General features: G+C 39.8%; 1 protein-coding gene across 5 annotated transcripts in view; it reads left to right on the top strand.

Moving 5' to 3' along the window:
• The window catches only part of stxbp6 (syntaxin binding protein 6 (amisyn)), an 86,491-nt gene that overhangs the window by 64,062 nt on the left and 7,639 nt on the right, over positions 1–14,790 (top strand). For all 5 annotated transcript variants that reach the window (XM_042337850.1, XM_042337847.1, XM_042337848.1 and 2 more), the window contains 1 exon segment: positions 11,876–12,033. In XM_042337850.1, coding sequence (XP_042193784.1) covers positions 11,876–12,033 — 158 coding nt within the window.

Here is a 14,790-nt window from a genome sequence, read left to right as displayed (position 1 = left end):
TGTTGCTTCATGTAATGTAATTCTTGCTGATTTAGCAATTGCAATTAGGGATTGAGATTCAATCTATAGTGTCTTTGTTGCTAATTATAAATTGTATCTTATTTCATTGACAGGCTCACGATAATCATGTTTCAGGCAGCCTCTCTACCCCATGTCTTTTTTATTTTTCTGGTGAAGCTTTCTGACATAAGCCCAATTTAGCAAAAGTGCAAAAAGGTTTTGCTTCTCTAACCCATTGTAAAATCAGAAGTGTCAAATCTCTGGGTTTTGTCTGCTCATGCTGTGGAAACGAGGATTGGCTTTAATTAACTACCCAGAAAAGCTTTCTTTTTCAGACCATAACTTTCCTGGTATTTGAAGGAGTAGGTAGGATTTTCAGTATTGCTGGGGCTAGGGGAGAAAAACGTCACTTTACAAGAAATAAGAATAGCGACCTTCCAGAATGGATTCTGTGCATCCATTTCTTCAGTTCAGTTGCTACAGTCGCACAAATCAAAGTACGCTTCATTTTCCATATTCAGAGTTTACACAGACAATTCAATAACAACAACAAATTACACTTGTATTGCTCCTTTCATGTCAGGAGGACTTCCCAAGGCACTTTCATTGCAGTTACGGAAGTTATTACGTTCTTGTGCTGATTCAGAAATTATGAAAAACAACTGCTAATTTCCCTATATTTGGGAAACAATAAGTTCAAAACTCCTAAAGCAAGGGATCACAGCACCAATCTTGTGAAAGTATTATTTTTGGTCTGACAAAAATGATTGCAAACATAAAGAGAAATCAGACCAAAGGTGTGAATTCTCCAGGATTGCAGTGCTTTTTTAGCGCAGTTGAAGTGTGATGGCCTGCTATCTTGGACCATCATTACTTGGAGTAAATTATTTTTTAACCGCAGATAAATGAAGGCCCAAGAGGGCAGCCACCAAGCTGCGAAGAAATGAAGCATTTTGAAATTGTCAACCCACTGCACGTACATGCAATTGAATCTTGTTATGTACAATAAGAAGTAGTTTATTATCAAACTCATAAAATAGCAGAGACTTAATTTAGTACAGTGGCTAAACATACATATTAGTTCAGTTGATGCTGCTCATTTATTATCCACTTTCATGTGGAATAAAGGCAAGGGTTTGAAACAAATGGCTTCTTCATCTATGGGGTTTTTTATTTGGTTTTAACGATCTCTGAAATTGTGTGTGTATGTGTGTAAGTTGGGTATATTGGGTTTTGAGCTCAGTATTTTTCTTCAAGTGAAGAAATATAACAGGCAGGAGTAGCATTTCATTCCAAGAATTATTCCACTGTGAAATACTATGAAGCCAAAAAAAGATTTTTTTTGGAATATTGTTTCTACTTGCTTCATGTTTAATCAGTTGATTTTAAAAAAATCCTTGCTTTTGATATATAGCACCTTATCGCATCAAACATCTCTTAGCATTTTATGGAGTTTTATCTGTAACATGTGCCTGTGCATTTGTAGATGAACCAAATAATGATACAAATCAAAAGCCAACATTAGAGCACATTTCAGTACTGCATAAATAGCTGAGAATTTTTCTTTTTGATAATTATATATGCAGAAGGATCACCTGTGGCACATCCATTTTAGTGGACAAAAACATACTTTTGTGTGTGTGCGAGACAACCATCAAAAGTAAACTATTTCTCTATCATTTGTACTGAATTTAATGTGCACTAAAATCTGCCGGATGCTGTTGGCTAGCCTGTGGTGACATTTGTATGCAATTGCAGCTGGCATGATGCCAATATATACAGTGGGATGGTTTCTTGACACTTCACGCACTACAGTCTGCAAAAGGAGGATAATGTTGACATATTTTTATTACCTCTTAGTACAGTGCTACATCTGTCAACTGAGTGAAATACAGGATTACGGATCAGAACTTAACGGCTTATAGCAGTATCAAGGGAAGGGTGCTCAGTGGCATTTTGCATGTGGGAGGAGGAAGAGGGAAAGAAAAAGTATCCAGAGATTGTTCAGAGTTGGCAAAGTCACTGAAGTTCTTGATTGGGTCATGTTAACCTTTTGAAGAATGAAACATTTTCAGCTTTCAAAATGCATACATCATTTAGTTGTATAGTCTCTGCCAGAATCAGAAGTTAAAGATTGGCTGGTCCAACGCTGTCCTATGCTCACTCCCACATTGCTTTCTCTGCCATCGATTGACAATCTGGGATTATCTTCCAAAACCACTTTACCTTGCTCTCTCTGCCTTCATACACCTTGTCAAAATCTGTCATGTAAAGTCCTCCCACCACACTGAAGGCAGATGCTCGCTAGATCTCAGTAGTTCCTGGGCCAGGCAGGTTCACAGTATTCCAGGACACTGTTGATAACAGCACAGCCAGCCTGGCTCATCGCAGGACAGTGAAGGGAAGACCAGTCACTGGAGGCAGGGAGTCATCCCACTCAGCTCCCATTAACCTTGCAAGCCAAAACCCTAACCCGTTGGGTGGTCCAGGTTGGACAGATAGCGGGATATCTTGCCGGACAACAATATCGATGGCAAGATATGAGGTTTTAGCTGGTTAGACTCCAGCAGTACCCCAAAGCACACTCGGGTCCCCAAGCCTTGGCTCTTGCCAACCTGCGCATAATACTTTCTGGAATCAGGTAAGAAGGATGTGTCGCTCCAGGGAGAGAGTGCACATTCCATTCCAACAATCTATCTATGTTACTTCCATGTGTAGGTGGGATGTGTGAAAATCTCACCTTGATTTGGATACGCTTAAGCATGGTGATGAATTTGCGCATGTGTCAGATACCTGGCTGACGGGGAAAAGAAATGCTTAATACATATCTCTTTGACTAATTCAACAGAGTTAAGTCGCGAAGTTCTGGTAATATTTACCAAGTCTGTTCCAGTACAGTTCACGTTGGAGGAACGCACCTGCATTTGTACCACAAATGAAATGTTACAGGAGATGCCAATTATGCAACAAAAATAACATTAATTGGAGTGACTTCCGCTTTGCACAGCTATGCACAATGGAGCAGTTCTCTCTTGCAAGTAAAGGGTCAACGCTGCAGACAGATGGCTGCAGTTGGCAGGGTCAACAGCGCGACACAGATGCAGCTGCTTCCCTCACCTCCATAACATCGCCCGACACCACCACTATCTCACCCCTCTTGTTCATGCCATCATCACCTCCAGGCTCAACTATGCAAACGCCATGGTTGTCGGCCTTCCCAACTCCTCCCTCCACAGGCTGCAGATAATCCAGAAATCTGCAGCCCGTGTCCTCTCCCGCACGAAACTCCGTGACCCCATCTCCCCCATTCTCACCCGACTCATTGGCTCCCTATCCTTCAGAGGATCCAGTTCAAGATCTTGGTCCTCACATACAAAGCCCTCCATGGCCTCGCCCCACCCTCCTCTGCGACCTCCTAACCCCCTACCAACCCACCCGTTCCCTGCGCTCAGCCGGCTCTGGCCTGCTCCATGTTCCCCGACCCATCTGCCCCACCATTGGCGGGAGAGCCTTCAGCCACTCTGCCCCCAACCTCTGGAATTCCATCTCCCAGTCACTCCGCCTCGCCCCCTCCTTAGCCTCCTTCAAGTTCCGCCTCAAGACCCTCTTTTTCGTCCATGCCATCGGCCACCCCCTTTCCCCTCCCCTGCGCCCCCAACCCCAGCTCGGTTCTGAAATGCCATACACTATCCAGTGCCTTGGGACGTCCTCCCGACAAGAAAGGCGCAACACAAATGTAATCTTGTTGTTGTCCCTTCTGGTACCACTTCGTTGCCAAGGAATATCATACAAAGCCTCTAAAGAGGTGTGGGATCGACGTTTTATCAGCACATCTCTGTTGCCCTGGCTGATTCACTTAAAACCACATTCATTTCAATGTGAAAGCTGTGATGTAAATGAGGTTGGATGCTTTCTTTTCCATCCACTTGAGGTTGTGAGTTGGTCTGATCTAGTTTATATCTCTCTTCTTTCAATATGGAATGGATTTAAAGAACGAATGCTTTTTTTGGATGTGTGTGGGTGGGAGGGCGGAGAGGTGGATAGGATTTCAATTGAGTTAGGGCGTTCTAAAATGCTTCACAGGATGTACTTTTTTTTAATTTTACTGCTCACTCAGCCACATTCACGTGTCATCCGTCAACAAATCTGGGACAGAGTTTTGCAGAGATACTGGGGTGGGGGTGGAGGGAGGAAGTAATATCTGCTGAATTGTGATTTGAATTCTGAAGATCAGCTTATTTACTGTTAATTTAACGGGCAACGTGTATAGTCAAGAACAGGCAATACATTGGCTTTTTTGGGTTGGAGGGAGTCAACTGTTTGCCGCATGGAAAGTTATTTTTTCCATGCGAACATTGAAGTTGAGTTTAAGTAGTAGTCAACAAACCAGCAATGAAATTCAAAGTGGCTTCAGTCCCAACCCTTTGCTGAAGTCAGTGCAATTTATTGATTAGGAACTTAAACAGAATCGGAAATTCTGACAGTGATAACATTGGCAGTGATGATGATCCCATCATATATCATATTTTTCTTCCTGTGGACTGAAACTGGCTTTGACTGACAGTCTAATCAACTACAGAAACTTTAATTATATAGGGCCTTTCAGATATAGAAGAACATCTCAAAGTGCTTGACAAACATAGCGGTGAACTAGGAAATTCGATTTTGATGAAAGTTGTAGTTTTTTAAGAGATGTCTGTTTAGGAGGAGATTGAAGCCAGAGACAGAAGTAACAAGAACAAGGTAACATTGCACACCTCTTAGAGGTGTCCTTTAAAAAAAATTTAATATCTATATTATTGAATTCCTATCTGTGGATACATTTTATACCTGTAATTGTTGGGTTGACTTTTAAATTGAGTTGCATTTGATGGACAGATGGAATCAGCTGAGGGCCAAGGACATAGTTTAGTTGAAATCGTCTTTTTATAAAGTTTGTATTTCACCATGCTGTGTAACTGTCTGTCCTGAAAGCTTGCTGCATACTTCACCAGCTGGGTATGTAAATCTAATCTTTAACAATGTAACCATTTTGTGCAACATTTTTATGTATATTCCCTGATTTTCCCCCAAGTTCTTGCTTCAGTTAACAAAAGCTCGATTCAGAATCCCCAGCCAAGTGCTGGATGCAGCTTGCTGAAAAGATTTAATGCTCACTGCTAATAACTGAAATGTTTTTCATGGTGTGAAAAATAAATTAGATTCTTATTGGGCCTTCATTTTTTAATATAAATTCTAGTTTTGCTTCTTTATCCTTTTGAAAATCAAAAGGAAAGTGTCTTGGCAATTGGGTTTTGTCTGCTCACATTGTGAAAAGGAGAGAACTGAAGTGGTATTGTCCTGGTTATCTATAATTAACCACCGCAGGAAGAAAACCTAAATGCTTTTGTGAAGTGTTTGTCAATAAAATCTAATTGAGGTAAGAATTACTTCCACATTAGCCTGGCTTCTGTGAACTGAACTCTGTCTTAGCTGATACTCCAGTGCAGTCCTGGGCGAGTGCTACATGGTCAGAGGTACCGTTCTTCGGATGAGACATTTAAACAGGTCTCATTGCATGTTCGGGTGGATGTTAAAGATCCTTTGCAACTATTTGAAAAGAGAATTTTTTCTGGATTTTCAGCAATCCTCCAGGTAAAATAAAGTCAAGGACTTGAGGGTTGTTTGTAGAATGGTGCTGTGTGCCAATTGGCTGCTATTTTTGCCCTTAAGCACTCCAAGATGCTACCTTGTGTGAAGGGCATGGTATAAATGCAAGTAGTTGTGGTTGATTACGCAGTCACTACACTTTACAGAAAACTTTGAACCACTTTGAAATGTTTTGGTGTGATAAGGGGTTATATAAGCCCTTTGTTTTTTGGTATAAGGTATTTGGAGCAGCAGGTCAGATCTCTAGTTTCATTGGGATGGAGAAGCAAAATACCAATTCATTTTCTGGAGAAGAATGATGACTTTCTGGGACAGGGCCCTGCACAACTCCAATTAAGTTCCCAGAGATGCACAAGTCAAGTCACGCTCCATTCTGCACATATCTCACTGGCACAGTCAATTTATTAATTTATAAATTTATCATAAGAGACAATGGTTGCAATAGAATGTAATGACTTATGTGTCATTACATAATGTGTTATGACTTCCCTTGCCACAAACATGCGCTTTTCCCACAAGGTTTCAAAATAAAACTCTTGTTCTTCATTCCAAAGAATCCATAGGTGAGAGAATGAAAGTTATCATTTTGCCTTTCCTCTCTTGCTGTATACTTTCTAAGATGGGTGTTCTCAGTGGATATTATCGAGATTGAAGTGATTGTTAGTCTATTAGCAAAATATCTTATAATAATCCTTGCATTTGATATAGCGCTTTTCACGCCTTCTCGATGTCTCAAAGCACTTCACAGACTGTAAAGTGAATTGACTGTATATTTGTGGGCAAAATCTTTGCCAATTATTAAGGAGATTGCAAGTATTATGCTGCAAGTATTCATTGAAATGAAGATAACAACAGCATTTAAAAGAAAATTGGATAATTATGTAAAGAAACTGTATAAGGTGCTACAAAGTTGGGTTTAGATTGTATACATTCTGTGGAAGAGCAGGATAGATTGGGTGGGACAAATGGTCTCCTGTGTGTTCATTTTTATCACACACAAGAGACCATTTCCTAAAACATTCAGTGGGATATTGAGTTTGTGATGGCCTCCCTCTCTGGGGGAATGCCAATCTCGAATTATCAAACTGTTTTTAATGATTTCCTCAGGAGCTGGTCATTATCCCAGGATGTACACAATCAGGGGCAGTTTAGATTTAAGGCTCTCATTGCATCTTTTCAAGATGTGCAGGCAACAAGATAATAGCAACAGTGATTGAGGTTCACCTTTTATAGCTTGGCTGCATTTACTTTGCAGTGGTTCTAAATTAAAATTTAAATGAAAGCATTCCCCTTGTAAGGTCCCTGCCCATCTGGTGTTTCAAGTGAAGGAAATCAGTCCAGTGAAATGAATCACCGCTGCAATGGAACAAAGCTGTCAGAGGAACGAATGGCAGCATCAAACATTGTGTAAATTACTGCTAAAAGCAGACACTGTTTTATACGCTCTCTATTCCATCACCTTGACATGTGTCCAGCCTAAGGAGCGGTATTCATTGTTTGATTTGATAACACTGTCTAAGCACAAAGAGAATGACAGTTAATTAGTTCCCTGCTGCTCAATAAATGTTCCTAAAAACAGTTTTGTTTTGTTTTTTTGCATTATTTTTCTTTTTCTTATTGCAAAAAGGGCTCTGGAACAGCTGTTGTGTGATTAGCTGTCACGTTCTGGGCGATTAACTAGTCTGAAATGATGAACATCCTAGCATTTCAGATGCGGTGCGAAGTAATCGTACGACAGAGGCCATCTATTTCCTGCCCACACAGGAGTAAATCAGACATCAGGTAGCAGAGAATGGGGAGAACAAGCAACTAAATAAACATAAGTAGATTTAAAAATTTAAAATAACAGCAAAAGTCAAACAGTAACTTGCAACCATGGAATGTGGAGGAAATATCTCTTAAAAGTACTCCTGGCTTTTTCATTTCACAGATACAAAAGATAGTGGTGTCATTCATGAATGACTTAGAGTTTAACTGCTGGAATTAGGCCCAAGGGTACAAGAAATGAGGACCATCAAGGACCATTTCAATTGAAAGAGTTGCAGGAAATGTAATTGGATTTATTTTATTTTCCAGCATTGGGATCTAGATTTTTTGCAGCAGCAGCTTTTTCTGATCCGGGTTTCAGGTTAAGTATGATTGGGGAGACATTGAGCCTGGGTCTATGTATTTAGCGTTTCCAAAGGTTTTTCCAAATTCTTAAATCTAGCTTTAATTTCAAAGCTGTTTTGGGATAAGTTTCTTTCAAGAACTACAGAAAAATGACTTCAAAGTTAAAAAGACTGTGAATCAATTTGCCAAATTCGGCACATTGTAAAATGTGTGAATAGAGTAAATGTACACCCAGGCAGAATTTAATCTGATAGGATAGACTAGCTGCTGTTGGCGTACCAAATGCAAAATACCGAACATGGCAAAGATTCATCAATGGAAAAGGGACTGAGCAGATGTCAATAACATTTATTTTTAAAATACCATAACATTTCAGAAATTCTTCATTGCTGGAGCACAAATTCTTGTTTTATGTTGTTATGAGCCTGGCTGATTTTACTTTTTAGCATTTTTTTTTGTACAGAATATCAGGGAAAATATTCCATCTGGCTCTAAGATTACTCCATTTTCTTAGCATTTCAAAGCGTGTAGAATTTAACAAATTCTTGAATTCAAACTGTCTCTCTCTTACCCTTGCCCATGAGATTTCCAATGTATTATATGTTTTGCCCACAAAGTGTACAGTCAATTCACTTTACAGTGCATCTTGTGAAGCGCTTTGAGACGCCTCGAAGACGTGATATGGTGCTATATCAAATGCAAGATTTATTATTATTATTCATTGGTGGTTGGTGCTCCTTTAAACAACAGCATTTGAATTTATTTTCTATGCTGTTTGATATGCAATTGTTTCTGCCTGGAGTTCAGCCTTGGCTTAGCATTATCTTTTTCTCCTGTAGGACTTCAGTCATTTTCTACTCCACCTCCTTGTTTCACATGCAAAGGAATTAGCTTGAAGAGTTGCACAAGCAGGGCAGAATGTGGGCAGCTCCAGACACATTATCAAGACTCCTGATTTATGTTTATTAGAAGCAGGAATGAAATCGAGAAGTGACCATTACCAGAATCCAGAAGTGCTGTGATTTGACTGAATATACATTTAAAAGGTAGTGCGCTGTCATTTCAATTCTAAAACCTGGGTTCACATCTAGCCTAGACTATTGAGGTGGAAGTCTCCCCTCCTCTGACATCTTTAAGGTTGCTGAGTATCGTCAGTCTTAAACCGATTCAAAATGCCCTACAACAGCACTAATTGGCAATCTCGTTCACTTGCCACAGGGAAATAGGAATCAGAGACACTTGTATCAGATGGGTTAAGAATGTATTGCTGCTGTAAAGCAGGCAGTGATTTTCTTTAATATCATCTGGCCAGGAAGTGCTGGATGATGATTTTAATAATAATAATCTTTGCATTTGATAATAGTGCCTTATTAAGGGTCTTCGAGACGTTTCAAAGCGCTTCACAGAATATTCTGTAAAGTAAATTGACTATATTTTGTGGGTACCATGACAGAGAAATTAGTCCAGCACTGATGTCCTTTACCTTGATGAGTGCAATATTCATTAAAAATGTTTTTTTTTTAAAAGTCTCTAATGGTTGTTTAAATAGACGTTTCCTAATGGTGAAGCACGCTTCATTGGCTAACTTTAAATCACTTTACGTCACAAATATATCTGTGAAGTTGTCAGTTGGAATAATGACCAGACTTTCACAAAAATTGATTCTTTCATCTGTCTTCCTTAACTGGCTTATGGACCCTGTGTGTAAGAAAACAGTTCCTACTCAGCAATACTACTGAACTCAAAGTGTTGGCACAGAAGTCAAATCCTTGCTGATGTGCAGTATCATCAATCAGCTCTTTACAGAAAAAGGGACAAGCCACATTATTAATGCCATTTCATGATGGCAATATGCATTTGTTAGCTTGTTAAACTTTCAGATTCTGTATGTCACTCAAGCTACCCAAATCTATTCTTGTTTACGTTCTACTCTTAGGTTGAAAGTCTGTGCTTACCTGATTTGTGGAGTCCTGTAGCTCAGTGGTTAGAGCACTTGCTTTGCAATCGAGAGACCTGAGTTCAATTCCAGGCAGGGCGAAACCTTGGGCAAGTTTCCTCACTGCACACGCCTCCAAAAACAAACAAAAAAAAATTGGTCATTTTCAATCTACGACCGTTTGTGGGACACTGCTGTGTGCAATTGGCTGCTGGGTTCGCTCACAAATGTACAGTCAATTCACTTTACAGTATATTCTGTGAAGCACTTTTCACACAGAAGATGTGAAAAGCGCTATATCAAATGCAAGGATTATTATTATCCTGTACACCCAGTTTGCAAGCAATAGCTGGTGCGTTTGTGACTAATTCATGTACTTGATTATTCATGTACTTTTATATATTTTAGAACTGCCTGTAACGAAACCTGAGGGAGAGTTTTGACTGCTTGACCCCAAAATCTAGAATGCTACTAAAATGTCAGAACTTCTTTGAAATTAATTTATGTAGATTTTTCATTTAAAAACAAGTCTCTGCTCTTTCCCTCCTCGCCATAATAAAAAGCATTGGGCTGGGATAACTGGCCCTGGCTTTGCAAAACTCTAGTTTTTAATCTATGTTTTGGGGTGTTCTGTTGAGGTGGTGGTGGAAGCGAAAGATTGTGCTTGAAAAGTCTTCTGTGAGTAAATCCTCAATAATGTTTTATGCATAACCAATTAATATTGGACAGATTATTGAAAAGTTTAATTAAGATTATATCTTAAGTAGAAATAAACTGTGTGCATGCAAAGTAACTGATTTCTAAAGTGTACACTCTGGTAAACTATTAAGGGTTAATAGTAGCAGTTGCCCATTAATATAAGGATTTGCAGACTTTTCTGAATGGGTTTATTTTATTGAGATTGAAAATAGTAATGTCATCCAGTGGGACAATTCAGATCAAATCATGTGAAAGCTCCAACTGTCCCTTGATTTATTTTCTCCAATGAGCGTCAAATGTTCTGAGACTTCTGTCCAAGATTAGTTTGACTTTGGGATGATTTGATGATTTGTCCATTGCAAGCACAGTGCTGGATACTGCAGTAGCTGAGGAGGCTAAGTATAAATTGTGATTTTGAGGTTTCAAAAAATTGGGGAATCCAAATTTGGATTTCCTCATTGACTGACTGGTGATCTTGGCTGCGACTGAGCTTGTGATGACCAACAGTGACTGTGGTGTGTGTGGTGGGAGGGTGGGGATGCTGTTCATTATCATCTTTTACGTTGAGCAATTGGCAGATGCAGATAGCCTGGAGTGTCCAAGGTGACTGTGCAGGAAGGTGATACCTTGCAGAGATGATGCTTGATGGCATGCTGCACCAGTGGATATTAAATTTATGCCAACAGCTAATTAATTGGTCTACTCAGATGCTGTGTTCCAGTACAGCTAAACTCATAAAGTGCAATGAGATTAAAAAAAAATTGATCTCTCCATTCATGTAATAGGTTATGCTTCTTTATCTGCTGCAAGAAGAAGAATTCGTACTGTTCAGACAAGTCAGCCAAGGTTGTCGATGTCTATCCCACAGGAGCTGACAAGGGCAAACTTTGCTTAAAATTTGAAACCTTTGAATTTGAGCAGTTTTGTTTTGCATAATTTAGTTCAGCACCAATTTAATAATCCAATGCATTTGCTCTGGGTATTTTTTTATATAAACTTGATTTAATTCTTTATCCATCTAAAATTAATTAATCTAATTGGTGAATTATCCAGCCCTGTCTGAAAACTGATATGATTTCATCCAATATGATGGTCTAAACTCCACATTAGAATGTTTCCTGCTCCTAGACAGATTGGGATCTTCACAACACACTGGCACTAGTTTTGCTACATCTCTCCAGGTTGGCAAGCTTGCTTGCTGCTGTTCTCTTATCTGACTTTGGTCCTTGAATTGTACGGAGAATAATTAATTTATTATCTGCCATTATATTGTTTGACAGCCACATTTGTGTCTGGACCAAGCTGCTGAACATGTTCAGAAAAATAAATGAAAGGGGAGGAAAGCTCAACTCCTCTCGCAATTCAAATAAATGACAAATCTCTCTGCAGGATAGAAAATGCCCAGGTTTATCTTTTAGAATGTGTTAATTTCATTAAAGAGGACACTCATTTCTTTTTTGCAATCCTCTTCTCTCCCAGGTAACAGTATCTTGCATTCAGCTGCAGACAGTGTTACTAGTGCAGTCCAGAAAGCCAGCCAAGCCTTGAATGAGCGCGGTGAAAGGTTAGGACGGGCAGAAGAAAGAAGTGCAGAGATGATGAACAGTTCCCAGCAATTTGCGGAGACTGCACACAAGGTGAGTGACTCGAAGATTCTTTCCAGGAATGTCTTATTACTCGACTTATGTCCCCCTTCCTTGAATAAAAGAAATGTCCTGTCGAGATTTAGCAACTGTTTTTTAATCAGTGAGTGGGTCGTCACTCTGCTTTTGCCGCCTATTCTTTCTTTACTCCATTTAAAGAAGGATTTATTGTTTTCATTTGTTACAGAGTATCCTGAGTGGCAGGATTCACCTAAAGTTTAGCTCTGTAACTTGTACAAAATATTGATTGACGAAAATACAACAAAAGGAGACTTGAGCAGGTGTCAAGTGTTCAGTGCACTTTTGTGTTGATATCAGTGAGCCCTCCAATCTCCTAGCCATCCCTTTAGCAGTAGGAATGGAGTCCAGAAATTGGGAGTATGCTACGTCGAGCAGGAGAGTTCTGGGCTGCATCTGACCATTGCTGTACCTGCTCTTTGAGTGCTTGGTGCTATAATTGAATGTAAAGAGAAAACTATCCCATTTCCCTTCCATTGACACTTCTATTTTGTGGAATATGTGTTGTAGGTAGAAAAAAAAGTCACTGTAGATAACAAGCATCATATCTGGACTAAACTAATGATAACATTTGGTACTATAGAGACAGGGGTCTATCATACATCAGTTATTAGAGATAATGAAAAGGTTAGTGCATGATTGACCACAGTATTGAAATAGGCTTTAAAACTGAGTCCAGCCTTGATCCTTTTTTTTCCCCATTCAGATTCTATGAATGTCTAGTCCTTTGACTTGTTTTTCTATCACCTACAAGGCCATTCACGGCCTTGCTCCCTCCTACCTCTCCAACCTACTATCCCCCTACCTACCTGCCCGTACCCTCCGTTCCTCTGGCTCTGGTCTGCTCCATGTCCCCCGCCCCAACCGCCCTACCATCGGTGGTCGGGCCTTCAGCCTCTCAGCCCCCAGGCTCTGGAACTCCAGCCCCCAGTGCCTTCGCCTTGCTTCATGTAATCTTTGACTTGATCTTTACTTGATTGTCACTTCTGATCAAAGACCTGAAGCCAAGTGAGATTTAATGAGTTAGTTCATTTGAGCGAGTATCTTTCTGGTTTCAATCGGGAGATTTGTGAGAGTCAACCCCACTCAATGGAATTTGGTAACTAAATCCTGGGGATAACCTTCTGTGTCCGCATTGCTTGAGTTTTGTAAACCCTTGGTAACTAATTCCCCTATTTGGCCCTAGTTCATCTCAGTGTCGAGGTTTTGTGCAACTGTGTGGGTGTCTTGGTGTGGAAAGGATCTGTTTGGATTACATTATTAATGGAGATTGATGCTGCCTGCAATTTTGTAATGAGTAGTAATTTAATGACTCCCTGGATGAATAGTCGTGAACTGCAGCTGTCTAATTGCTACTGGTGCTGAAACACAGGCCTCCAGGGGTTCCATTCCTTTGGAATTGCAGGACTGAAGTAAATCGCAGAGTCGAGTTTTCGTCTCATCGCTCGAACTAGTGCAGCCAATTTATTGTTGATAAGTTCTCATTTGTTATCAATGGAGAGGCCCATTCGTGTGACTTTCTAATCTCTTTTCAGCATATCCCCTAATTGCACAAATACAGAAAAACTATTTCACGCACCGTCTAGAGCATTGCGTCAGAGATAAACCATGCTTGCGGCAAAAGTAAAGGTTTTTGCTGCTCCTCTATTTGCTTTGCTTCTATGCTAGGTTTCTGCTCAACAACAACCATTTTTACACGTTGCCTTTACTACACTCCAGCTGAAACCAGTTCACTCGTAGGAAGGGATGTGAAATATTTATTTCTTGCATGAAATCATGAATTGTTAGTGAATATCAGAGTAAGAAATGCTACTTGCATTGCAGACCACAGTCAGGACAACTGCCTGAGCTAATCTAGTTTTGTGATGCATACTCACTGCTCGGAGTTTGTTTCCCGGCTACATTGTATAGGAAAGGAATCACAGATTAAGACCTGTGATCAAGAGTGCATTCTTCTGCTCCATTTTTACACGTTGCCTTTACTACACTCCAGCTGCACATCTGCAGTGCCTCTTGAGGGCATTTCCTTTGGGAAATAACTGTGTCCTGTGCAGTCTATGCATTAATACAGTCCAAACGTAACTCATTGGAACACTACAGGCATCAATAGAAAAAAAAGGTTTCAGCATTGATTTCTTGTCTCTTGACGTCACAACCATACTTGAAATTTTATGCATGTGACAAAAAAAATCAATTCTCAAAGTATTCCTGTTGATGCTGCAGTCTAATAATGTGAATGTCTTTTCTACTTTTGCAACTTAAGCTTCGCCCAGTGTTCAGCCCTTCTCCGTCACTAATAATAATAATCCTTGAATTTAACATAGCCACACAATCACTGTTCTTCAGCTTGTAGAAGATGCAAACTGGTTATCCCTTCTTCAAAAAACAATATTGTGGATTGGAATCCATTCGCAGATGGTTTTTTTTAAGTAACCAGTGAGAATTTGAAATAGAAAATCATAAATTCATTTTCTTGCAGGTTGTATCTTGAACAAACTCAAATCACCTTACCTAGACTAAATATATTACTGGATTTTGATCGAGTCTTCATAGCTCAGTCAGAAATTCTCTGGTGCATGGTTATTAGCAGGTGAAGTAATACAGTTAACATTTCCAATGTTATCCTAGTCTTTGATTGTGATTGGGTTACAGAGGGTGAAGCTTGCAATACTAAACACGGTGGAATGCACAGAAAGATGCATCATTTTTATTTCAGTATATTTTACCCAGAGT

The sequence above is a fragment of the Callorhinchus milii genome, unplaced genomic scaffold, assembly GCF_018977255.1.
Source record: "Callorhinchus milii isolate IMCB2004 unplaced genomic scaffold, IMCB_Cmil_1.0 Scaffold9, whole genome shotgun sequence".
NCBI classification, from domain to species: Eukaryota; Metazoa; Chordata; class Chondrichthyes; order Chimaeriformes; family Callorhinchidae; genus Callorhinchus; species Callorhinchus milii.
The sequence above is the reverse complement of the archived record's forward strand: the minus strand, read 5'-3'. Positions and strand labels throughout refer to the sequence as shown.